The 12,731-nt window shown below is 39.3% G+C and overlaps 1 protein-coding gene across 10 annotated transcripts in view; it reads left to right on the top strand.

Moving 5' to 3' along the window:
- CLYBL (citramalyl-CoA lyase) overlaps window positions 1-12,731 on the top strand; it is a 300,028-nt gene that overhangs the window by 147,188 nt on the left and 140,109 nt on the right. For all 10 annotated transcript variants that reach the window (XR_012009810.1, XM_072782503.1, XM_072782502.1 and 7 more), the window contains one exon: window positions 6,193-6,379. Coding sequence is in view for 9 of the 10 variants with exons in the window: in XM_072782503.1 (XP_072638604.1) it covers window positions 6,193-6,379 (187 nt within the window). In the remaining variant the exon portion in view is untranslated. The remainder of the gene's footprint in view (window positions 1-6,192; window positions 6,380-12,731) is intronic.

Raw genomic sequence — 12,731 nt, 5'->3', positions numbered from 1 at the left:
ATCAGTGCTTGCTGAATAAGTGAACAAATGAACAAACGAATAAATGAAAGAGTATAGTGGAAGGCAAGATTGATAAGAGGCTTCCATAGTCATCTAGGTCTAGGTTAATGAGGCCCTAAATAAACTAGCCTGTTAACACTGTGTTTATGGAAAGGAGGGGATAAATATGGAAAAAGAAGCAACAGACTATGGGTCGGATTAGAGTTTCCAGGATGGCAAAGGAAAGAGGGAATAAAAATGACCTCCTGCCTATAATCACCACTAAAACTTGACTCTTCCACAAGAAGAATAAAGACACTGTGGTTGCAAATCTGTCCTACATACCCACCTCTGGATTGCTGGCTTTTTTAGATGATACGGTAACAGGAATTGTTTGTCTCCTTGTGTGTAAAGCCCTGTGCTGAGCAGTGTGGAGGAGACATAGGCCTTTCTCTCCCTCATAGAACTCAAGACCTAGTGGAAGAGGGTGCTGGAGACAAGATTCCTGATTTAGGGCTGTGCTGACCAGCATTGAACATGAGTGACAAGTTTCAGATAATCATAATAGCTAAGTGCATGATGCTTTACTGCTTGTGGTGAACTCTCCCCTGTATAAGATATAGCAACATATAGCTATCTGTTGCTTCTTACTGAAGAGGGAATTAACACTTAGAGTGACATGGTGGCTTGCTTCTTTTTTTTTTTTTAAGATAAAAAATTTTTTTAAGATTTTATTTATTTATTCATAGAGACACACAGAACAAGAGAGAGAGACAGAGAGACAGAGAGACAGAGAGGCAGAGACACAGGCAGAGGGAGAGGTGGGCTCCATGCAGGGAGCCCCATGTGGGACTAGATCTAAGGTCTCCAGGATCACGCCCCAGGCTGCAGGCGGCGCTAAACTGCTGTGCCACTGAGGCTGCATGATGGCTTGCTTCTCATCCCATCTTCTGAATGCCAATCACGGTATTGGATTGAACCATATAAAATGGCTATTTTTGTAAGTCAAAAATGGTCAGATATCCTAAATTGCATATAGTCCATCTTTTCTACTATATTATGAAGCCATTTGAGACCTTTTGGGTGATTTTATTGATTTGTTTTAAGCCAGTTATAGAAGAGATTTTTTTTTAAGATTTATTTATTTATTTATGATAGAGAGAGAGAAAGGCAGAGACATAGGAAGAGGGAGAAGCAGGCTCCATGCCGGGAGCCCGACACGGGACTCGATCCCAGGACCCCAGGATCACGCCCTGGGCCAAAGGCAGGTGCTAAACCGCTGAGCCACCCAGGGATCCCCCTAGAAGAGATTTTTTAAAGGAGCATCTGGCTGGCTCAGTCAGAAGAGCATGTGACTCTTGATCTTGGGGTCGTGAGTTCGAGCCCCACATTGGGTGTAGAAATTACTTAAATAAGTAAAACCTTAAAAAATGAATTTTTTAAAAAAGGAGTAATGCTTCTTCTAGTAAATATGCAAAATAGGAACAAATGTGCAGAAGCAGAAAAATCTTAATCCCAAACTCTACAGTTCAGAGGTATCCCTCATAACATTTTGGTGTCTTTCCTTTCCGATATTTTCCCTTGCATTTTTTTACAATTTGAAATGTTATTGTATATATAATGTTATATCCTCTGTTTAAAAATAGCAGTAACTACCTTAACATTAAATATTTTTATAAACTTAATTCTTAACAATAGCATCATATTCCTTGAATATATATACTATAATTCATCCTACTGTTGGACCTAAAAGTGGTTTTCAGTTTCTTTTTTTTTTTAATTTTTATTTATTTATGATAGTCAGAGAGAGAGAGAGGCAGAGACACAGGCAGAGGGAGAAGCAGGCTCCATGCACCGGGAGCCCGATGTGGGATTCGATCCAGGGTCTCCAGGATCGTGCCCTGGGCCAAAGGCAGGCGCCAAACCGCTGCGCCACCCAGGGACCCCTTCGGTTTCTTAATACACATATCTAGTCTTATTTCTTTTTTTAAAGATTTTATTTATTTATTTATTTTATTATTTTTTTTAATTTTTATTTATTTATGATAGTCACACAGAGAGAGAGAGAGGCAGAGACACAGGCAGAGGGAGAAGCAGGCTCCATGCACCGGGAGCCCGACATGGGAATCGATCCCGGGTCTCCAGGATCGCGCCCTGGGCCAAAGGCAGGCGCCAAACCGCTGCGCCACCCAGGGATCCCATGATTTTATTTATTTGTTTGAGAGAGAAAGCACAAGCGGGGGGAGCAGCAGAGGGAGAGGGAGAAGCAGACTCTCTGTGACCAGGGAGCCCAATGTGGGGCTCAATCGCAGGACCCTGGCTAATGACCTGAGCTGAAGGCAGATGCTTAACCAACTGAGCCACCCAAGCACCCCTCTAGTCTTATTTCTAATTATTTTCTTAAGATAGATTCCGGTCTATTAGTTCGTTCCAGCTGTTATAGAAGGATACCATAGATTGGGTGACTGGTAAACAACAGAAATGTATTTCTCATAGTACTGGAGGCTGGGAAATCCAAGATCAAGGCTCTGACAGATTGGGTGTCTGATGAGGACTCACATCCTGATTGTAGACTTCAGTCTTTTTACCATGTCCTCACATGGCATAAAGGAACAGGGAGCTCTCTAGGGCCTCTTTTCTAAGGGCAAAACCCTCAGGACTTAATCACCTCCCAAAGGTCCCACCTCCAAATACACTGGGGATTACATTTCAACATATGAATTTTAGGGAGTCACAGACATTCGGTCTATAACAATTTCCAAAAGGAATTTTGTCAAACAACTTAAAATTACCGGGTCAAAAAGTAGAAAACTTTTTAGGTCTTTTGATTTGTATCATCAGTTGCTTTTCCAGAACTCTTCTGCCATCTTAATTAACTTTAGCTTGATAGCAGAACTTTAGCCTTAGTAGCAGCCTTGATAGCAGTCCTTTGCTGGTTCTGGTTTGGTTATGATTGATAAATGCTGTAAGAGTTTAAGATGAGAGAGTTTTTTTTTTTAATTTTTTTTAAAGATTTTATTTATTCATGAGAGACACACAGAAAGAGAGGGGCAGAGACACAGGCAGAGGGAGAAGCAGGCTCCATGCAGGGAGCCCAATGTGGGACCCGATCCTGGGTCTCCAGGATCACACCCCGGGCCGAAGGCGGCGCTAAACCGCTGAGCCACCAGGGCTGCCCCAAGATGAGAGAGTTTAAATAATAGTCAAGAAAGCCTCAAGATTCAGAGTGGAATTTGAACTGAACTTGAAGGATCCTTAATATTCTAATAAACTGAAAGGGAAGACTTTTCCAGCAGAAGCACAGCAGAAGCAAAGGTACTCTGGAAACAGTGACTGTGGCATGTTCTAGAGATGATCAAAATCTAAGTTTCCTAAGATACTTACTGAATGGGAATAACGGGATATAAGTTGAGAAAAGGAATATCAGCTGAGAGTGAACTTAATCATATAGGTAGTGAGGAACTGTTGACAGTTTTTGACCAGGAGATGAGCAAAATAATATTTTAATGATTATAGAAGACTATCTGGGAAACCAGAAACATTAACAGTGGCAGATTTTTTTAAGTGATCATCTGTTTTAATTTTATTTTTATTTATTTATGATAGTCACAGAGAGAGAGAGAGAGAGAGAGGCAGAGACATAGGCAGAGGGAGAAGCAGGCTCCATGCACCGGGAGCCTGACGTGGGATTCGATCCTGGGTCTCCAGGATCCCGCCCTGGGCCAAAGGCAGGCGCCAAACCGCTGCACCACCCAGGGATCCCGATCATCTGTTTTAAAATTACACTTCATATAAATGTGCTAGGAAAGATTTACTCAAGTGCTTAGCATGATGGTGATATGATTTACAACATGAGCTATAGCTGGGAGCTCAGGCTTGAGATTCAAATAGTGTAGCTTGGAGACCACAGTGGCTGGAGCTGAAATGGTGGTCAGAAGCTATTTCACGTGGAAGAAAGCTCAGTTTTCATTAAATGACTGTCGGTTGCCAATAAACAGATGTGTCCAGACATTTACTCTGTCAGGTGAAGTGAGAGATCTAGGAAGGACCACTGAAGCTCTTTCTACTAGAGCCATTCTCAATCCTCTATTTGGGTTTTACACGTGCAGTTACAACAAATTCTGATGAAGAGTAATTTTGACCCCAAGCATTTCCTGGTAAATAAGATTTCATCTTGTTTAATTACTTTTACCAATTTTAAGGAAATGGATACATTGCAAATTTTGGATTCCAGTATGAATAAGTAAAATATGATTCTTGCTGTTACATCATTATATTTTCTCACTTTTAAAAGATAAACCAGATATTTTTAGTCAGTGCACAGCAATGACAGGTGTTTCAGTTTTCTTCAGTTAGCTCACCATAATATATTCTTTCAAAATGCATTTTATATTAAATAAAATGTCTTATAAAACTTGTACAGTTTTTTAAAAAGATTTTATTTATTTCAGGGAGAGAGAGAAAGAGCGCACGCGAGTGCATGCATTAGGGAGGGACAGAGGGAGAAAGAGAATCCCAAGCAGACTTTCCACTGAGCATGGAGCCCAACTCAGGACTTGATCTCACAACTCTGAGATCATGACCTGAGCCAAAACCGAGTCAGATGCCCAACCAACTGAGCCACCCAGGCATCCCAACACATGCACCACTTTTAAAATCCATTTGTATCTCGCCATACCTCATGTAGCGTAATGCTTATGCTGTGGAAAATAAGACCCAGACTCAAATTTTATAGTGTATTTAGGTTGGCTACAAGAAGGAATGAGGAGTCACACACAAAATTGACAGACCACCAAAGAATGAATGATTTTTCTTGAGATTCATTTTCACAAGGTACCCTAATCATGGCAAAATGTTACATCCATGTAAAATACTTGATGGCATTAACTTAGGATAACTTCCAAAAAGGGAGTTTTCATGAAAAGTAGAGCTGATATATATTTGGAAAGGATGATGCTGTGTACTCAGGGCAGAGTAAAACATTAGGGTGCTTCTGGCTTGCTGTGGCTTTAACCTTTCCTTAACTGGGCACTTCATGACATATATAGCTTGTCTGTCGTGGGGAGGGCTGGCTTTGTAGATATGTCATCTGGACAGTCACATATGGCCCTGTGCTTAAAAGGGTCTGGGGCTTGGTTTGATGTTCTTCTGTCACCAATCTTAAAATTCCTAATACATTTTGAACAAGGGCCTATATTTTAATTGTAGACTGGGCCCAAAAATAACGTAGCTGGTCCTGATCTCACCTTCCTTTACCATATGTTATGGGCTAAACCATAGCTTTCCCAGCTCCAAAGTATGGACCAGGTTAGGGGTGAGGGCTGTAATGAGCCAAACAAGCTTCTGGCTAACTCCTCTTATTTCCACAAGAGCCTAAACTGAGTCCAGTAGGGAATGGAAGGAGAGAGCAGGTGTCAGAAGCAGGCAGGGGCCACTGACACCTAGTTTCTCCACTAAGAATAACAACTGTCAAAAAAAAAAAAAAAAAAAAAAGAATAACAACTGTCTGTACTCCTGGAAAGCGTACCACCACATCTTCCAGGCCCTTACTGGGTGCTTCATGTGCCTTATTTTCTTTAACTCAACCCTCTCAACAACCTGCAAAATTAGTATTATTTTTATTGATGAAGGACCTGAAGTTTTCAGTAATGAAGTTGCCTTCCATTCCAGAGCTAGTAGTGATCTTTTCCCATTCATTATCTTTTTTGCTCCCTTACAGAGTAGCCAAGCATCCTTGTCTGTTGTTAAAACTGAACTTCAATCACTTATTTGCCGATTTTAGACTCATTGGCAGGGAGAGGGCCATAGACTAATGTTTATATAGGTTGTTTATTTTCTGCTTCTGTTTTCTAATAATTATAGATAGTTACTTAGGACCTTCTGGATATAAATTTATTTTCTCTCTGTTCATGGATACTATCTGGATAATATATTAATACTGGAATGTTTTTCCAAGATGAAATAGGTACACACTCCTTCTTTTGTCTGAAGATTGTCTCAATAAACAGCGCTATATATTTTTTAAACTGTAGCCAAAAGGACATTTTGTTTCTTGGTTATTTCTGTTATTATTGTTTTCCTAGTTATATGTGATTGTGATCTGCTGAAATTAAAATAATCATGTTTCCCGTTTTATTTTGCATTAAAATATAGTTTTTCAAAAATTTGTAAATAGATTCTATTCTAGACTAACCCCAATTATGTCTCCTGCAGGAAACCATTTCTGGTAGCTGATGTGCCCAGGCTTGGGTACAGTTCCTCATCCAATCACAGGTACGTTCCCCGGAGGGCAGTGCTCTATGTACCTGGAAATGATGAGAAGAAAATAAAGAAGATTCCCTTCCTGAATGTAGATTGTGCGGTGCTCGACTGCGAGGATGGTGTGGCTATGAATAAAAAGGTAATAGCATGATTTTTCCTTAGGACAGGAAAAAGAAGTGGATTGAAATTTGGTGCTGTCTTGGTAACATTGCTCACTAATTGAAAAGATGCTACCACCCTCACCTTTTGCTATTACTAATATATTCTTGACCCAGTCTTCCTATGGGTTCTGAATGTGTCTCTTTTCTCCAAGAGAAAGGAAGAACCCAACCAAAATATACTTAAAATCATGACCTTCAGTATATGTGACTATGTGTATATATTGATAAAGAGATAAGACAATCTATTTTGGCTATACAATTTACCACTTAGGGCAAATGAGTTTAATCTGAGAATTATGATATAAATCTTTTAGACCAGAAAGACGCAACTAGGAATTTATTTCTTTTTTTAAGTAGGCTCCACCCTAGAGCCCAATGCAGGGCTTGAACTTAGGACCCTGAGATCAAGACCTAAGCTGAACAGGGCTGGACACTCAAGTGACTGAGCCACCCAGATGCCCCAGGAATTTATTTAATTTTAATATTGAGAAATAGCTTTATCTTTTCTGGGACAAGTGCCAAGAAAATAAAAGATAGACTTTTACAAATAAGTCACCATTTTTCTTACTTAATTTAAGGGAAACTACATGCAGAACCTTAGGGTTGCAGCTTTTGGCTGATTCCCTCATGGCCTGACCAGAGAGGACTGAGCCTTAAAAAGTATCCCGTTGTAACAGGTACAAGAGGTTCTTCCTGGGTGGTGGCATAATGGATGCTTTTTGTTTCATTTGGTATACTTAACTTCATTTTCCAGGTTTTTATAATTAAGATGGATTTGTTTAGTATTTAGGTGAAATAATTAAGTGTAAATCATTCTAACAATAAGTTCTCTTTGTATGGAACTTTTGAAGTTAAAACCTTGTTTTTACTTGACCTTTTTCCTTTTTTTTTTAAAGATTTTTTTTCTTTAACGATTTTATTTATTTATTCATAGAGACACAGCTAGAGAGAGAGGCAGAGACACAGGCAGAGGGAGAAGCAGGCACCATGCAGGGAGCCCGATGCGGGACTCGATCCCGGGTCTCTAGGATCATGCCCTGGGCTGCAGGCGGCGCTAAACCACTGCACCACTGGGGCTGCCCTACTTGACCTTTTTCTATCTAGTCCCTAGACAGTGACGTTGTCTGGGAATAAATTGTAGGGCTGGGTGATAGAGGGAGATAGCCATCTGGATTTATGCCTATCTGGACACTTTCTTGTCTAAAGTTATCTGAAATAGCATGGCTGTACTGTACAGCTTTCTTGATTAGTTGCTTTCTTTGGAGAGTCTAGCAAACAAATATTTGCCTTAATTAAAAAAAAAAGACAAAGTTAACTTCCAACATCTTCCTAATGGTCAAATCAAGACTTTCCAAGTATTTGGAAAAGGATTAGAATAAGCATGTGGAATCTAAAGAGCCTCCTCGACATCTTTGGCATGCCCCAAGGAAAATACAATTAATCTTCTTTTTCCCAAAGATTAAGGTAAATAGGCCTTTTCTTGGAGGATATAATGTGCTTCCAATATGCTCCCTTCCAAATATCATGTAGTGCGCTCTAAGATTAGATACTAAATTGTAATTTCAGTTCTTTGTGACCCAGGGCAATTCACTTTACTTCTTTGCCTCAATTTCTTATCTATACTGTGGGATGACAAAATCTTCTTTTGTCAGAGACAGGGATTATTATGAAGAAAAGTTTGATAAAATGCCTGGGAGTAGCTTGATTTCCTATAGGAAATAGATTAGATAAATCCTATAGTAATCATGATTAGAGGAGAATTTATTTTAGCATGTAGCACAGTGAGCCATTAGGTACCCTGATAAACTTCTAATTACATTCACAAATCTTGAGGCTATCTTCCCATATCAACCAGAGGATGTTTTCTGCCACCCAAATAAGTTGGAAATATGGTCCATTCTTGCCTCACATTTCCTTAGTGTTCACCTGTGTTCTCAAGCGCATCCTTGTACCCAGAGCCTCTACTTATGAGGACGAGGAAGCTAAGGAAAGGGAGGAAGGAATTCCTGATGGGCAGGCTATGCCTGCCATCTTTGGGTCTATATCCAGACAATGTCTTCATCAGGACACTCCGGTTCTCTTAATGCAGTTAAACTTCCCATTAATTGCTCAGCTTGTAAAAAAATTTTTCTTAAGATCTCTATCCAGGACTTAATTTTATCTCATATGTTTTATTTCATTTCTACCTTGCCTATCAAGATCTTTTTTTATTTTGATTCCATCATCCATTATTTATAGCATTTGAAAATTTGACCAGCATATCATATGAAAATGTAACAAGTTTTTGATGGAAGTGTTGAAGAGGTTGGAGCCAAGTACTGCAAAAGCATGCAACTAGAAGCTTCTGTTCATGTTTTATTTGTATAATGCTGACTAAATGCCAGGCACTGTTCTAAGAGCTTTAATTTGCATAAAAACCCAGTATGGTACTACTATACTGTTTCTACAGATAGAAACTAAGGCATGGAGAGGTCAATTTTATGAATCAGTACTGTGAGTTTGGTTATTCAATCACCTAATGCTCCTAAAATCCAATCTTTTCATAAGGATTTACAAGAGATTTTTATCTAATGCCATTTCAAAATAAAGATACCATCCCAATTAACTGCCTAGAAATGCCTTCTCCCCCTGCACTTAACACCTTGCCACAAAAACGAAGTTAAGCAGATGAGACTTGATCCTGAAGACCCCTTACTCAGACAGTACCTAGCTGTCTTCATTTTGAAGTGCTGGAGATAGAAAAATAGTAATAGCTACCATTTACCAAGAATTTTCTATATAGGAGGTGTTATAGTAAATCCTTTTTTTTTTTTTAGATTTTGTTTATTTATTCATGAGAGACACAGAGAGAGAGGCAGAGACATAGGCAGAGGGAGAAGCAGGTTCCATGCAGGGATCCCGATGTGGGATTCAGTCTCTGGACTCCAGGATCACGCCCTGAGCCAAAGGCAAACGCTCAACCGCTGAACCACCCAGGCATCCCTATTTTAAATGCTTTTTATGTATTATCTCATTTAATCCTTGCAGCAGTTTTCAAATATGTCCAAGATCACAGTGCCATTAAATACAGAACCAAGATTTGAATCTCCTAGAATTTTTGCCAGGAATCAGCCTCAAGTTCACCTGTCTGCATAATCCCATAATTAAACTTTTTTTTCTTTCTTGGCAAATTTATACCTTGGCTTTTCTTTATCTTTTGTCATCTTTGTGACCTGATGGTTTCTCAGAGATTACTGATGGGAGATTTGTATTCACCACTGCAAATTCTTGTACTGTCCTGGGATTGTTAATCTAATTAGATTAAGTCTAAATAGATTTAGGGACTTCGATTCATTTGAAATGCCCAGATACATCTGAAACTTCTCACATATCACACATATATTATTTTTTCTTTGTTGAGGTCATCTTTTAATCATATTTCTTTTTTTTCTTTTTTTTTTAAAGATTTATTTATTTATTTATTTATTTATTCAGAGAGAGCGAGAGAGAGGCAGAGACACAGGCAGAGGGAGAAGCAGGCTCCATGCAGGAAGCCTGACATGGGATTCGATCCTGGATCTCCAGGATCACACCCCAGGCTGCAGGTGGTGCTAAACCGCTGCGCCACCGGGGCTGCCCTTTTAATCATATTTCTTATTGAATATTAGTCTTTTTGATGAACAAGATGGAGTAGAGACCATTTTTAGGGAGTTTCTTTTTCTTTTCTTTTTTTTAAAAGATATTATTTATTTATTCATGAGAGAACACAGAGAGAGAGAGGCCAAGACACAGGCAGAGGGAGAAGCAGGCTTCATGCAGGGAGCCTGATGTGGGACTCGATCTCGGGACTCCAGGATCATGCCCTGGGCCAAAGGCAGGTGCTAAACCACTGAGTCACCCAGGGATCTCCGGGAGTGTATTTCTTAAGAAATACATGTTAAAACTCACTTCAGGAGGTAGCTCAGTCAGTTAAGTTTCTGCTTCAGCTCAGGTCGTGATCTCAGGGTCCTAGGATCAAGCCCTACATGGGGGCTTTCTTGATCAGCAGGGAGTCTGCTTCTCCCTCTCCCTTTATACCTCTCAATAAATAAAATCTTTTTTTAAAAACCTCATTTCAGATCGTTTTTTTCATTTCAGATGTTTTCATTATAGTTTTGCTAAACTCAACTATTGTCTAATCAACTTTCTTGGCACTATTAAAACTTGCTTCATTTTGTAACTCTTTTTATTTCTTTTTTATTAGTAGACTAAATCAATCTTTCATTTGATTGACATTGTGGAGTATGGGTTTGTAATGAAAACAATAGGAGTTTCCACGGAGCAGTGTATAATACCTTCCTGCAGGCTCTAAGCCTGTCCTGCTAATCCAATTTGTGTTTAAGTAGCTCCTTCATGTCAAGGATGGCACTACCAGCTCACCTTCCCAAGTATGGATGATGAAAAGACTGTCTTCACTCCCTTCATTACATTTTTCTTTTTGTTGTTAAATGTGTGAGAGATACAGAACTGCATAAGCCACTGCTTGCTGGGACACAGTGAAAATAAGCCAAGTAATATACAGATTTCTGGTGAATTTCCATGACACTTGGGTGAGGCCAAGAAAGTAGGAGTGGAATAAATAGAGACAGGATTCCAGGGTTGCTATTTTAGTGAGCAGATATTAAGGTAAATACTTAAATTGATTTAATATTTAAGCTTAAATATGTAAATTTAGACACTGGATATCTAAATAAATATTGAGTATCTACTCAACCAGGCACCATGGCAAGAAGGAGGGGAACAAAGATGATTGCATGGTCCCCAATGTGGAGGACTCAAAGGCTGGTGGTGAGACAGGGAAAAAGTAAAAAATAAAAAATTATAATCTAACCATAAAAGTCTATAAGAACATATATTTTTTGTTCTCATTGGATTCTAAGTATTTTTTTTAAATATTTATTTATTTATTATTTATGATAGACACAGAGAGAGAGAGAGAGGCAGAGACACAGGAGGAGGGAGAAGCAGGCTCCATGCCAGGAGCCGGACGCGGGACTTGATCCCGGAACTCCAGGATGGTGCCCTGGGCCAAAGGCAGGCGCCAAACCACTGAGCTACCCAGGGATCCCTCTAAGTATTTTTTTAAAGATTTATTTATTAGAGAGAGAGAACGTGAGTACACACGTACATGAGTTGGGGGAGGAAGGGAGGGAGAAGGAGAGAGAATCCCAACCCAACTCCCTGAGGATTGAGGAGCCTGATGAAGAAGGTGGAGTGAGGCTTCATTTCACAACCCATGGGATCATGACTTGAGCCAAAATCACGAGTCAGACACTTAACCGACTGAGCCACCCAGGTGCCACAGTTCTAAGTATTTTTTAATTTCTATTTTCATATCTTTCTTGAACCAGGAGCCAGTAAAGAATGCATTCCTCTCTGCGGTAAAGAACCAATTTGGGGGCAGCCCCGGTGGGGCTCAATAATTGAGAGGCTAGTTGAAATTTAGGCTCCAATAGATAATTTTCCAATTTCCCCCTTTAGTTTTATCAATTTTTGCTACTTGTAGTTTGAGCCTATGATATTGAGTATATAAAAATTCAGAATTATTGTATCTTCCTTGTATATTGAATCACTTATTATTATGCACTGACCCTCTTTGTCACCTAAAATGTTTTGCTTTAAAGTTTCTGTGATCTCATATGAATCCACCAGTTTCCTTTTGGTTTGCATCTGCCCAGTATATTGTTTTTAGCCTTTTGCTTTCAACTTTTCCATATCTGTATATTTTAAATATATCTCCTATTGTTTTTTTTTAAGATTTTATTTATTTATTCATGATAGACATAGAGAGAGAGAGAAAGGTAGAGACACAGGCAGAGGGAGAAGCAGGATCCATGCTGGGAGCCCAACACGGGACTTGATCCCGGGACTCCAGGATCACGCCCCTTGCCAACAGCAGGCGCTAAACCGTTGAGCCACCCAGGGATCCCTTCTCCTATTGTTTTTAAATTTTTTTAATACCTTTGTGGATAATCTCTGTCTTCTGAATGGAACACTAATCCACTTACTTTTTATTTTTATTTTATTTTTAAGTTATCTCTACACCCATTGTGGAGCTTGAACTCACAACCTGGAGATCAAGAGTCACATGCTTCTACCAAATGAGCCAACCAGATTTACTTTTAATGTAATTACTGAAAAATTTAAATTTAAATATTACATTATTTTTGCTCTATTTTTCTCATCTTTCTGTGTTTTTTCCCTCTCATCTTTCCTGCCTTTTAAAGATTATTTGACTTTTTTCATTTCTTAGTCCTTGTTTTCCTTTCTTAGTTTAGAAGTTATGACTGTATTTCTAACTTTCATTGGTTA

The sequence above is a fragment of the Canis lupus genome, chromosome 17 (assembly GCF_048164855.1).
Source record: "Canis lupus baileyi chromosome 17, mCanLup2.hap1, whole genome shotgun sequence".
In the NCBI taxonomy this organism is placed as follows: Eukaryota; Metazoa; Chordata; class Mammalia; order Carnivora; family Canidae; genus Canis; species Canis lupus.
The sequence above is the reverse complement of the archived record's forward strand: the minus strand, read 5'-3'. Positions and strand labels throughout refer to the sequence as shown.